Source organism: Nicotiana sylvestris, chromosome 2 (assembly GCF_000393655.2).
Source record: "Nicotiana sylvestris chromosome 2, ASM39365v2, whole genome shotgun sequence".
Classification (NCBI taxonomy): Eukaryota; Viridiplantae; Streptophyta; class Magnoliopsida; order Solanales; family Solanaceae; genus Nicotiana; species Nicotiana sylvestris.
Window position 1 is genome coordinate 42,527,359 of NC_091058.1, and position 12,123 is coordinate 42,539,481.

Sequence of the window (12,123 nt, forward strand, 5' to 3'; positions counted from 1 at the left end):
ATAAGGGATAAGAATGTAATATTATTGGTCAAAGCAATATGGCTTTTAAACCAATTTGGAAAAAGTTGGGTTTTCCAACTTATTGATTTTGGTTTTTTTAAGTAGATTTTAACTTTTTTAATCTCTTTTTTTGGTTGCCAAACACTTCTACAAGTTAAAAAGTGCTTAAAAGCTGGTTTGAAGCCTATCCAAATATGCTCATTTTCCACTCACCGGCTTGAAGGGGAGTATTGAAGTGAAAGGGCTAAAGAAAGCTTACAAGAAACTAGAAGGTAGCAAAGTATAAATAAAAGAGAAGTAGTGAGGTAGGAGTACAAGTTGTTAAATAAAAGAAAGAGATCATATGGATCTCAGTTGTATGAAAATAAAATTAATTGTCAAAATTCTAGAACATCCTTTCTCTTCTCTCTCTGTTCGAACTCGTTACTGTTCCATTGCTATGGTGGGTTGCATGTGTGAATTGCAGTTGTACTTAGCTTAATCTAGCTCAATTAACCATGAAACGACAAATTTACAGGTCTTGCTCCTTTCTTTTTCCCCGGTTTAAAGAGAGGAGAGAAAAGAAGAAGGAAATGGATTTTGTTCATTTTATGAACAAGATATAACCTGTCATGCTCAATGTTTACTTTGAATTTAGGGCTGGCAAAAGGGCGGGTTAGGTCGGACATGAGACGGTTCAAAATGAGTAATGAAAAAACGGATAAATTATCCGACTCGACCCATATTTAATACGGATTAACCGGCGGATAATATGGGTAACCATATTCTCCATGGTTTCTTGAATATGATCACTTTTGGGAGAATTTCTAGTCTTCCAAACTTGAGAAATCCCCAATTTAAGGTTTTATAAATATAAAAATTATTATCCATTGGTTATGCAGGGATAATATGGTTCTTATCCCCATATTTGACCCGTTTTAAAAAGTTCATTATCCAACTCATTTTTTGATAAATAATATGGGTGGCTAAGTGTTTTCTTTTAACCATTTTGCCGCCACTATTTGAATCTATGATTAGGTGGCAATTCAATTATTCGTAACCAATACATACTATAAAAATAAAAAAAACATATAGGTAAGAGGAAAATAGCAGTGGCTTTGTTCCTCGAATTATTGTCTGATCAACGTCAATTAAACTGATCAATATTTAATATTCATTTAAACAAAGTATATAATTTGGTCGTTGAAGTCCGAAGGTAGTGGAAGTTAACAGAATATCTGTTTATAAAACAGAAAAAGGAAGAAGGGAAAATTAGAGAAACAAAGATAGAGGCGGAGCTAGTCAATTGACACATGGCAACTCCTGAGCACGCTCCACTAACTTGTATACAACGCTGCCTCATACAATGGATGCGACAAAATTTCCGCTTTGCATTTCGTAATTGCCAAATGATAATCCCGGCACACGGCAGTACCACTGCTACCATCGCCACCAACAGCTTCACTCTCTGCTCACTCACAACCTCCTCTGTTTCCATTTTGCTATCATTGCTCTTGCCGTTGTTCAAATCGACAGCAAAGTTGGGCGAAATCATCTCGGAGATTACGGTCTACGGACACCTGAATTTTCTTTTTTGTGAGTACAGTTTTTTATGAATATTCTATTTTCTGGTCCCATTTTGTCATTTCTCTATGATTGATTAAAGATAAAAGCCCTCATAAATATTACTTATGAATGAATGTTGATGAGTGAGAATAGTGGGAAACATCAATGGACGTTTTTTATGCTATCTCGAAGGTCAAACAGTCTTCCTCCCTCAACTGGGATCCACGTTCCCTCATCCCTGCCCCTCTCTATAAAGGAAAAGAACAGTCACTAGACACGTGTAATCAACTATGGAGTAATAATTGACTCCAAAGAAAAAGACGTTATATTTCCATTTGGGTTTGTGTTGGATGTTGTTCTTTCTCAAAATTAAAAGGAACTTTTTATCATTAAAGAAAAAAAAAACGAAATTTGGCAGATCGCTGTTGCCTCTAAACTTGTTTATAGTTGTAAATCTTGCAGCAGAAGCACATGCTTTTGGAATCAACCTATTGCGCAATATCTCTTAATTAAATCAACTAATTTTGATCCTCAGTTCGAGCCGATAGTAAGTTATACACAGTGACAATGTAAAGAATTTAAATTTTCGGTCAATATTTATTAAATAGAGTTACTTGTAGGTATGGGGTCCTCACAAGTTGGAGAAAATGAATTGCCAGTCGAGCTTCCAAATACTCAAGTTTATTTTGGTCACTTGCTTAAAGAGGGTAAACGATAAATACTTGAATTAACTGTGAGTAGCCCAATTCATGGAAATATCTTAACCAGAAATGCTTTTAAAATACCCTCACCTACTCGAGAGATCGCTTAAAAAAATCTGTATTAATTTATCATTCTGAACAAGATTCAACTGCTTCACAGTTGTCATGTGTGTGTCGACTGATTATGAGCCTTAAAAGTCACCATCTCCAAAACTATATAAAAATAAGAATAGAAATAGAAATGCTTCAAAATCATTTATTGGTTGATGTTATTGAAAAATGGGAAATACACAAGGAACCTATCATTTCCTTTTTCTTTTCCTGATCTTAGCTGCTTTATCATCTCAAGTTTATTGTGTTTCTAGTGATTTCCCAATATTAGACAGACCGAATGAGTTGCTTTCAGAAGAAAGAATTTTCCAACTTTTCCAAGAATGGAAACAGAAGCATGGGAAACTTTACAACAATGAAAAAGAGGAAGAAATGAGATTGGAGAAGTTCAGAAGGAATGTGAAGTATATAGTAGAAAAGAACTCAAAGAGGAAGTCAGATTCAGACCATTTGGTTGGTTTGACCAACTTTGCCGATATGAGCAATGAAGAATTCAGGCAAGTTCATACTTCAAAGATTAAGATACCATTTGACAAGAGAAAGACTATTCAGATGAAGAATGCGGAAAAAAAACCAACTCCAGTTTATTGTGATGCTCCTCCTTCAAGGGATTGGAGGAAATATGGGGCTGTCACTGAGGTCAAGGACCAACACCTCTGCGGTAAGCTTGCTTACGTTCTTTTAACTTTTCAAATCAATCATGTTAGCAATAGCCAAATACTGTCTTTTCTGTCTATTAGTCAGTTGACCTGAACACTTGAATCACAAGGGCTGCAATGAAGTTTCTAATTTAGCTATGTGGGGTGTTTTGCTAGTCGATTAGCAGAAACTCCCCTTTCTCTTTAAGTCCCTTGCAGTGTTTTAGTAGTAATACCGTGTTGCTTATTGGTTGGAGGTGGTTGTGAAGTTTACAGCATGAAGGACTGAGAAATAAATGGTACTTCTATTTAGTATATATATCTGGATAGAGAAAAAGATAAACAGTTAGTAGAATGATCTCAACATTCAATTGACAGAAACAAAGGGGTAATTCAGATGATCTAATTCTGTTTCTCTCTCAGGTTATAGCACATAAGAGTGCAGTCATTTCTTTAATTTTATTTGCCTTTTCTGCACATATGTAACACAAAAAGGGAAAAATTGGGCTAACTTACTTGAATAGGCAATGAGTGAGTTAAGTCTGCAAATTGGGCTAACTTACAATCTAAATATACCCTTCATTGGTTCAAGTAACAGGTCAGTGGTAATGCTACTCTGGTAATTTCTTTCTTTGCAATCTTATAATAATGAAGGAGCAATGCAGATGATATATGATCTTTAAATCTACATTAGTGGAGTAATGTGTTCTATTTCTACTAAACATTTGCAGGAGCTTGCTGGGCATTTTCAGCATGTGGAGCGATGGAGGGAATAAATGCAATAGTTACTGGTGAACTTATTAGCCTTTCTGTCCAACAACTTATCGATTGTGATAATTCCACCAATTTGGGCTGTTACGGTGGATATATGGACCCTGCTTTTGAATGGGTGATGAACAATGGTGGCATTGATTCAGATTCTGATTATCCATACACTGTCTCTCAAGGCGCATGCAATATCACCAAGGCATATGATGATCAATTTCATATCAAGTCTTCTATCCATTTTTTCGAATAATATCCTTTTTTGAAAGAAAATCTTGATCTTTGTTCCTCAACAGGTGAACCAAAAGGTTGTAACAATTGATGGATACCGAGATGTTCCACAGGAGGAAAGTGCCCTTCTTTGTGCTGTTGCTCAACAGCCTGTTAGTGTGGGCATCGATGGAGCGAGTGCTGATTTTCAATTATACAGAGGGGTAACTCTTATGCCTTTAACACCTTTTTTACATAACTCTTTGCCCTTTCTTCTCTCAAGAATCCCAAAATGATGTGAACTTTGTTTCTTTTATATTATGGGATCAATGCAGGGAATCTACGATGGAAGTTGCTCTAGTAATCCAGATGACTTAAGCCATGGAGTATTAATAGTAGGATATGGTTCTGCAGGAGATGATGACTATTGGATTATCAAGAACTCATGGGGTACATCATGGGGAATGGAGGGGTATGGATATATAAGAAGAAACACTGATTTGCCTTATGGTGTTTGTGCCATTAATTCATTGGCTTCATATCCAACGAAGGAACTGGCTTCTGCACCATCTCCTTATCCATCTCCAGCCGTTCCACCACCTCCCTCGCCATCCCCTCCACCTCCTCAACCGCCTTCTCCAAAACCAAGTGAATGTGGAAACTTGTATTATTGTCCAGAAGATCAAACATGCTGCTGTGAGTTGGAGTTCTTTGGAATTTGCGTCATTCAAAGCTGCTGTCCTCACAAAAATGGTGTTTGTTGTGATGGATCAGAATTCTGCTGCCCAACTGAATATCCCATTTGTGATGTTTATGAAGGCCTCTGCCTCAAGGTATGACTTTCTGTTATGTTATGGTGTACTTAAACTGATGGGTAAATGTAATTTTTGGTTATTAAAATTGGTTGCTTAAATTTGTTTTTTGCCCCTTATCTCGCGCTTAATAACATCCAAACCTGTAATAAGTGAATTTGTTCCATAGAGGAGTCATAATAATTAGAAAGAAAATTCGAATAGCCTTGTTGGCTTTTGATGTCTACACCTCTTTCTTCTTTATTCTAAGAAAATCTAGAGTTCTTGCTTCAATGCCAAGAGCTCTCAACAAATTCCCCTTCTTGATGAATCCCTTCATCCACGCACCCTTTCCAAGATTTTCGTTAATCTTTTAAACCTTGAGAGGTGATTCAATGGTTTTGCTATTTCTGAGTTTCCAAAGGGAGCTCATACTACTGGAGAGAAACGTACAATGCCTAGGGAGTTAATGCTAGAGAACTCATTGGGTAGATCACTCTTGAGATTTTGCTTGTACCGTAAAGTTGAGAGTTTTATCTTCTTATTATTTTATTTCATTTCTCTTTTCCTTGTTGCAGAGGGTTAGAGACACTCTGGGAGTGGCAGCAAAGAAGAGAAGAATGGCCAAATACAAGTTACCATGGAGTACAAGCACTAAAGAAACAGAGGAGTTGGACCAAACACTGAAATGGAAGAGGAATCATGTCGCGCCAGTGCTCTGAAATAAACAATTCTTGTTATGCCATTCAACATTCTTAAGTAGTAGTATCAATTTTGGTTCTGGTTCTAACGCCAAAACTTTTGATGAATCAAATTTGTTAACTGAAAACAAGCATAATTCTTTAATAAATCTGTGCTTGTGGATAAATATCAATTTCTTGAAATTAAAGGACTGGAAAGAGACTTATGTAGTGGCTCCATATACTTGTAAGAAATTACTACCTAAGAAGTATTCTTCTTCTTCATCTTATATAAGTAACTAAACGATTATGGCTTGACTGTTGTGCTGTGAACATTCTTGAAAAAGTTGTAATTTATTGTACTTCTTATGTAGTAATCTCTAGGCTGTAACAACATAACTATGGGATTTTTGCTTTTTTCAATTTTTAGTTGGTCAAATTTTATTTTAAAAAGAACTTATATTTATTTTTATTCATTTTGTGTGTGTGCGCGTGTGATGTGCTTGGTGGAGATTGAAATGTGGGGGATATGCGCACACGTCTTCAGTTATGTTGAAGGTCAATCAAATCCTCCGTGCACTGCCCCCACCGGCCACCACGCTCCAGCTAAAAAGAAAAGTGAAATAAAGTTAATCATGAAAAAATAGGAAAACCGACAGCTCGCTAATTGACCACAGTACTGTCTTTTTAACTTGTTTGGGTATATATTGGACAAATCTATGCGTTTAAGTTGTATTTAATGATGGTGTAAAAAATATTTATATAATTAGGTGATAATTTTAGTTATACTTTCCTATATCTTATTTCCCTTATTTGATACTACTTTTTCTTTTTCCGCTTCTCGTTTTCTCCCCTTTCGTCTTTTGTTTGCCTTTCTTTCTTTCTTCGTCCTCATTCTTCTTCTTCCCTTTTCTTTCTTTTTTACTTTTTTTTTTATCCGAGGGTCTATCTAAATAATATCTCTATCTAATTAGATAGAAGTAAGGTCTGCATACGTACTATTTTCTTGTAAAATTATACTGGGTAAGTTGTTATTATTGTTTGTGCATATAACTTATTCCCAGGGATATATAGCATCAGAACCACAGGGCTCTAGTGACACTATTATGGTTCAGCCAAGAACATTTGCCCATCTTTTAAATCTGCACAGACTCATTCAATGTTAATCACTAAGTACTGTAATTTTTATTCTGTTATTTAACGTTAAAGACTACCTGCCAAGATATGGGTCCAAGAGAACTTTTTCAGTTTACAATACAAAAATACCCTCGCAACTTTTCAAACGTCTTACGGTCATTTTCGAAGGAAAAAAAAATACAATACCGACATGCTTGCACATACATATGTATGTATTATATAATATATAAAAGTCAATTTTCCAGTCTTAATCTACAGTTGCAAATGCTACTTGTTCTTCCAATATACCAAAGACTTTGTTTTGAGAAATTATTTCTTAACTAGTTAATTTTGCCACGGTATTCCCAGCATGATCGGCCCCACGGAGTTACAAAAACAAGTGTCAGTTTTCCCATCCGTACATAATTAGAATGCATTTATAATACCTACCGCTACCAGATTGTGTTTTACATACCCACACCTACCACTCTACCAGTCCTCATCCTGCTTAAACAATTCCATCATTCGTCATTTTAAACCACAGTTAAAAAGTCAAGTCACAGTTTTTCATGTGTTTCACGAGTTAAGTTATTGGGAACCTTAAAGGTCATTTTTTCTAATGTTATAAATTAATGAGAGTAGGCATATATTAGCACAAATTCATTAACTGGTTAATGTTACTGAAAAATGGGAAGCACACAGATTCCCTATCGACACTTCCTTCTTTTCCCACTTTTCTTGATCTTAGCTGCATTATACTCTCAAGTTTCTGCTTTTACTACAGATTTTCCAATACTAGACAGACCAACTGAGTTTCTTTCAGAAGAAAGAGTATTCCAAATTTTCCAAGAATGGAAACAGAAGCATGGGAAATTTTACAAGAATGAGAAAGAAGAAGAAATGAGGTTGGAGATTTTTAAAACGAATGTGAAATATATAGTGGGGAAAAACTCCAAGAGGAAGCCAGATTCAGACCATTTGGTTGGTCTGACCAAGTTTGCTGATATGAGCAATGAGGAGTTTAGGCAAGTTCATACTTCAAAGATTAAGATACCCTTTAACAAGAGAAAGACTATTCAAATGAGGAGTGTGGAGATAAAGCCTTCAACAACTTCTTGTGATGTTCCTCCATCAAAGGATTGGAGAAAACATGGGGCTGTCACTGAGGTCAAGGATCAAGATCGATGTGGTAAGCTTACTTATGTTTTCTTGCCATTTTTTAGTTCAACAATGTGATAAACTTACTTATGTTCTCTTGCTTATACCGATGCAAAATGGTTGGATAGTCCATTTGGAGAAAATCCCCTTCGTCCTCTTTTTAGTATTTTTGTAGTTTTAGTAACTTCCTCTGCTTAATTAATGGTTAGATGTGGTTGTGAAATTTACAGCATAAAGTATCTGACAGAAAAAAAAAAAAAAAAGGGATACATGTTTCATTGCTTTTAGTAGATTTTTGGCTAGAAAGGAAAATGGTGAGTAGAATGATTTGAATAGGCTATTGACGGAAACAAATGGTAGTTACGTTGAACAAAGTTTCCTGTATAGCCCATAAGGTGCATTCATTCTGTCATTTTTGATTTCATGATATTCATAGAAGAAACACTGATAACTAGGTCATATCTGAAAGATGTGTTATTGAATCTATCAAATTTTCACTCTGCTTCTTTAACTCAAAAAGATAAGACAAAGATAGTGAATACTTCTTTAAGCTTTAAGCATGACTGTAATCGACACAAAACCACTATTTCTACTCTGTCAGCAGATGTGTATCTTCATTTATATATAGCTAGATATTGTATATAGGTATATCCCGTTGCATTTTATACATGTACATTAATGAGTATCGAAAATGTTGGTAACCACACCAAAGATGGGCTGGTTTACACTCCATACATGTTTTACTGCTAGGCAGCTAATAGGCATTATGAAAGCTAGACAAAAGGAATTTAGTGAGTTAAATCTGCAAATTTGTCTAACCTACAGTCTTCATGGGAGTTTTTGTTGGCTCAAGTCACAAGTCAGTAGTACCAAAAGGTCCAAAACTCTATGGGACATTGTCCTTCTTTGCAATATTACTACAATAACAGAAGGGGAGAGCTAGGTGTTGGCAAGGGGGTTCAATTGAATCCCCTTTATCGGAAACTTATACTGCACAAATAGGGGATAAATGACTTGTTTTTGTTATATATAAACTATTGACTTCCCTTGACCCAAGGAAATATAATAGTTTGTGTCAAAGGAATTACAAAAATTGCTTTAGATAATCCTAGGTGCGACATTCTAATAGTTTTTTGAATCCCCTCGTATGTATTCATGGCTTTGCCACTAAGGATCAATGCATATGCAGTTATGTACATCATTAGAGTAATATATTTGATCTCTGCATAACTTTTGCAGGAGCTTGCTGGGCATTCTCGGCGTGTGGAGCAATGGAGGGACTAAATGCGATTGTCACTGGTGAACTTATTAGCCTTTCTGAACAAGAACTTATCAATTGTGACAACTCATACAATACTGGTTGCGATGGTGGACTTATGGACCCTGCTTTTGAATGGGTGATGAACAATGGTGGCATTGATTCAGAAGCTGATTATCCATACAGTGCCTCTCAAGGCCGTTGCAATTATGACAAGGCATGTGATGATCAATTTCATATCAAGTCTTCTATCCAGTTGCCAAATATCTTCCTTCTTTAAAACTTCATCATTGTTTAAAATATTTTCCTCAACAGGTGAACCATAAGGTTGTAACAATTGATGGATACCAAGATGTTCCAGAGGACGAGAATGCCCTTCTTTGTGCTGTTGCACAACAACCTGTTAGTGTAGGCATTGACGGAAGCAGCCTGGATTTTCAACTTTATAGAGGGGTAACTATTTTCTATTACTCCATTTTCACATATCTCAATAATCCTAAAATTGATGTGATTTTTCTTTCTATTCTGTTCTGTGGTCAATGCAGGGAATCTATGATGGAGAATGCTCTAGCAATTCAGATGACTTATCCCATGCAGTACTAATAGTAGGATATGGTTCTAAAGGAGATGATGACTATTGGATAATCAAGAACTCATGGGGTACAACATGGGGAATGGAGGGGTATGCATACATAAGAAGGAACACTTATTTGCCATATGGGGTTTGTGCCATTAATTCGTTGGCTTCATATCCAACAAAAGAAGCGTCTTCAGCACCATCCCCTTATCCGTCCCCAGCCGTTCCACCACCTCCTCCGCCACCCCCTCCGCCACCCCCTCCGCCCCCTCCACCACCTTCTCCAAAACCAAGTGAATGTGGAGACTTTTATTACTGTCCAGAAGATCAAACATGCTGCTGTGAGTTGCACTTCTTTGGCATATGCTTCATTCAGGGATGCTGTCCTTATGAAAATGGTGTTTGCTGTCATGGATCAGAATTTTGTTGCCCAGCTAACTATCCCATTTGTGATGTTTATGAGGGTCTCTGCCTCAAGGTATGACTTTTCTTATAGCACTTTCTTAAGGGAAAAATCCAACTTTTTGTTTTTGAAAGATATTAAGGTTGCATAAATTTGCTCAATTATTAGATACTAGAAGTACTAGGCCTAAGTAACTTTTATTTTGCTTTAGATATTTGTTGGTATCTGAAACCTACTACCCGAGCTAGTCTGAGTTCATTAGGAGGGGTAAAGCACTATGTAGAAGTTTTCCCTGCCAAATGTTCAATATTCAATGTGTAGCAGAAGGACCAAAATTTTGATTACCAAAAATTACAGGGAATACAAGTGAAGGAAATACAACTTAAACAACTCTTAAGAAAGTTAAATATATCTTATTCGTTTGATTTTTATTTGCCTTTTTGCAGGATTACCGAGACAATATTGGAGTGGCAGCAAGGAAGAAAAGAATGGCCAAACACAAGTTACCATGGAGAGCTAACACTGAAGCAACAGAGGAAAGGGACCAAACTCTGAAATGGAAGAGAAATCATGTTGCTGCAATGCGTTGAAAGGAAATTTTCTTAACCAAAAACCACCCAAAAAAAAAAACAATTGTGCTTTAAGTTTGTTAAATTTATGCTTGAAATAATAGTTGGAAAGTGTGAAAATGATATCAAGATGTCACATCAAACTGAGAGATAATAAACAAGTAGCATTGCAATGTATTAATTTGACTTCTAAAAATTTGTGGATGTTGCCAACTATGACCTAAATTATTAGTTTACATAGAAACGAGATGCTCTACTCAGAAAACCCCAGTCCTTTTTTGAGACGGATAGAGCACTTTTGGCTGGCTAATATCCGATCGACTTGTTGATAATTGGTAAACAAGGGGTGGACGAGAAATGTTTTGAGAGTAACGATAACAACGTCCATCACAATGTTGTTGAAATAAATATCCAGTACACTTATATGTATCAACGGATAAAATTTTAGGACAAATTGCACTCAAAAAATGGGGAATACACAAAAGGCCCACCTTTTTCTTCTTCTTGGTTTCGCTCTTTTCTTTATCTTAGCTGCGCAACCATCCCCTCCAGTTTCTCCAAAACCAAATGAATGTGAAGACGGCTTATATTATTGTCCAGAACATCAAACATGTTGCTGTGGTGTAGATTTCTATGGCATGTGCTTAGTTCATGGATGTTGTCCTCTTGAAAATGGGGTTTGCTGTGAGGGATCAAATTTATGCTGCCCAACTGACTTTCCATTTTGTGATGTTTTAGAAGGCACATGCCACAAGGTATGACTTAATCTTCATTTCTCCTTGTTACCATCAATCTTTTTAATCTTCAATAGCTTGTTAATAAGATTCTCAAATTTGTCACCCTTTTATAGGACTATGGAGACAAAATTGGAGTTGCTGCAAGGAAGAGAAGAATGGCCAAGTTCAAGCTACCATGGAGTAGTAGTGGTACTAAAGGAGTAGAAGAGATGGACCAAACTCTCCGATGGAAGAGGAATCAGTTTTCCGCAATGCGCTGAAAGAATTACCAAGTTATTTTAAGTTTTATCATACCAATGGGCACTCTTACAGTGTCACTCTGGATCTTGTTGTCTAATAAAAGTTGTAGAAAAATATATATAATTCAAAAGAAAAAATGTATACAAAAATTCCTTTGATTATCTATGTTTAATAATTTTCGGGCATGTTGTGTAAGCATAAACTTTAATTCATACCGGGATCTTGAATATGATAATCTTACATGTAATTGCCATAGAAAACATACCTGAAGCGGAATCCATTATCTTGAAGCGGAAGCGTTAATTCAAAACTGGTTTCTCGCCCCTTGCCCTAACTTTATGTTACCGCCGCCTTTAGAGATGGAAGAGAGAATAAAAATACGGTAACCCTAATGGGTGGGGAGAGGACCAATTTATAGAGGTTCTCACTTAATCCGGTACGTCCATCAAGTAACCGATCGGACGGATGATATTTGCTCATTAATTAAATATTAATTATGGCCCTAATCTTATTGGGCCACATACACGTAAGAAAATAGTTTACATTCTCCCACTTGGCCCAATAATCACATAATATTAATATTTAATATAGGAACATTAGTTGCGCATAAACAAATCTCTTTTA

The 12,123-nt window shown here is 36.2% G+C and overlaps 3 protein-coding genes across 4 annotated transcripts; all 3 read left to right on the forward strand.

Moving 5' to 3' along the window:
* The first annotated feature begins 1,253 nt into the window (after positions 1–1,253).
* Positions 1,254–5,629, forward strand: LOC104243859 (low-temperature-induced cysteine proteinase-like). Of its 2 annotated transcripts, XM_070167850.1 has the most exons (6): positions 1,254–1,575; positions 2,612–3,018; positions 3,727–3,962; positions 4,057–4,194; positions 4,306–4,803; positions 5,340–5,629. In XM_070167850.1, exons 2-6 carry the CDS (start codon positions 2,730–2,732, stop codon positions 5,481–5,483), a joined length of 1,305 nt encoding a protein of 434 aa, XP_070023951.1. In that variant the 5' UTR covers positions 1,254–1,575; positions 2,612–2,729; the 3' UTR covers positions 5,484–5,629. The 2 variants fall into 2 exon arrangements, with proteins under 2 accessions (XP_070023951.1, XP_009797427.1); XM_009799125.2 differs by lacking the exon at positions 1,254–1,575 and having other exon boundaries at positions 2,281–3,018.
* Positions 5,630–7,041: 1,412 nt separating this feature from the next.
* On the forward strand, positions 7,042–10,699 carry LOC104243867 (low-temperature-induced cysteine proteinase-like). The gene is made up of 5 exons (XM_070167851.1): positions 7,042–7,746; positions 8,955–9,190; positions 9,289–9,426; positions 9,519–10,028; positions 10,400–10,699. The coding sequence occupies exons 1-5, from the start codon at positions 7,245–7,247 to the stop codon at positions 10,541–10,543; spliced, it is 1,530 nt and encodes a 509-aa protein (XP_070023952.1). The 5' UTR covers positions 7,042–7,244; the 3' UTR covers positions 10,544–10,699.
* A 276-nt stretch (positions 10,700–10,975) lies between these two features.
* On the forward strand, positions 10,976–11,734 carry LOC104243850 (cysteine proteinase mucunain-like). The gene is made up of 2 exons (XM_009799114.2): positions 10,976–11,277; positions 11,373–11,734. Exons 1-2 carry the CDS (start codon positions 10,990–10,992, stop codon positions 11,517–11,519), a joined length of 435 nt encoding a protein of 144 aa, XP_009797416.1. The 5' UTR covers positions 10,976–10,989; the 3' UTR covers positions 11,520–11,734.
* The last annotated feature ends 389 nt before the right edge of the window (positions 11,735–12,123 follow it).

Bases quoted from the DNA above. Each gene is read 5' to 3' on its own strand.
- LOC104243859 (XM_009799125.2), top strand. From the start codon at position 2,526: ATGGGAAATACACAAGGAACCTATCATTTCCTTTTTCTTTTCCTGATC. The intron at 3,963-4,056 runs GCATATGATGAT...GTTCCTCAACAG, and splicing joins GCGCATGCAATATCACCAAG to GTGAACCAAAAGGTTGTAAC. The intron at 4,195-4,305 runs GTAACTCTTATG...GGATCAATGCAG, and splicing joins ATTTTCAATTATACAGAGGG to GGAATCTACGATGGAAGTTG.
- LOC104243867 (XM_070167851.1), top strand. From the start codon at position 7,245: ATGGGAAGCACACAGATTCCCTATCGACACTTCCTTCTTTTCCCACTT. The intron at 9,427-9,518 runs GTAACTATTTTC...TGGTCAATGCAG, and splicing joins ATTTTCAACTTTATAGAGGG to GGAATCTATGATGGAGAATG. The intron at 10,029-10,399 runs GTATGACTTTTC...GCCTTTTTGCAG, and splicing joins ATGAGGGTCTCTGCCTCAAG to GATTACCGAGACAATATTGG.
- LOC104243850 (XM_009799114.2), top strand. From the start codon at position 10,990: ATGGGGAATACACAAAAGGCCCACCTTTTTCTTCTTCTTGGTTTCGCT. The intron at 11,278-11,372 runs GTATGACTTAAT...ACCCTTTTATAG, and splicing joins TAGAAGGCACATGCCACAAG to GACTATGGAGACAAAATTGG.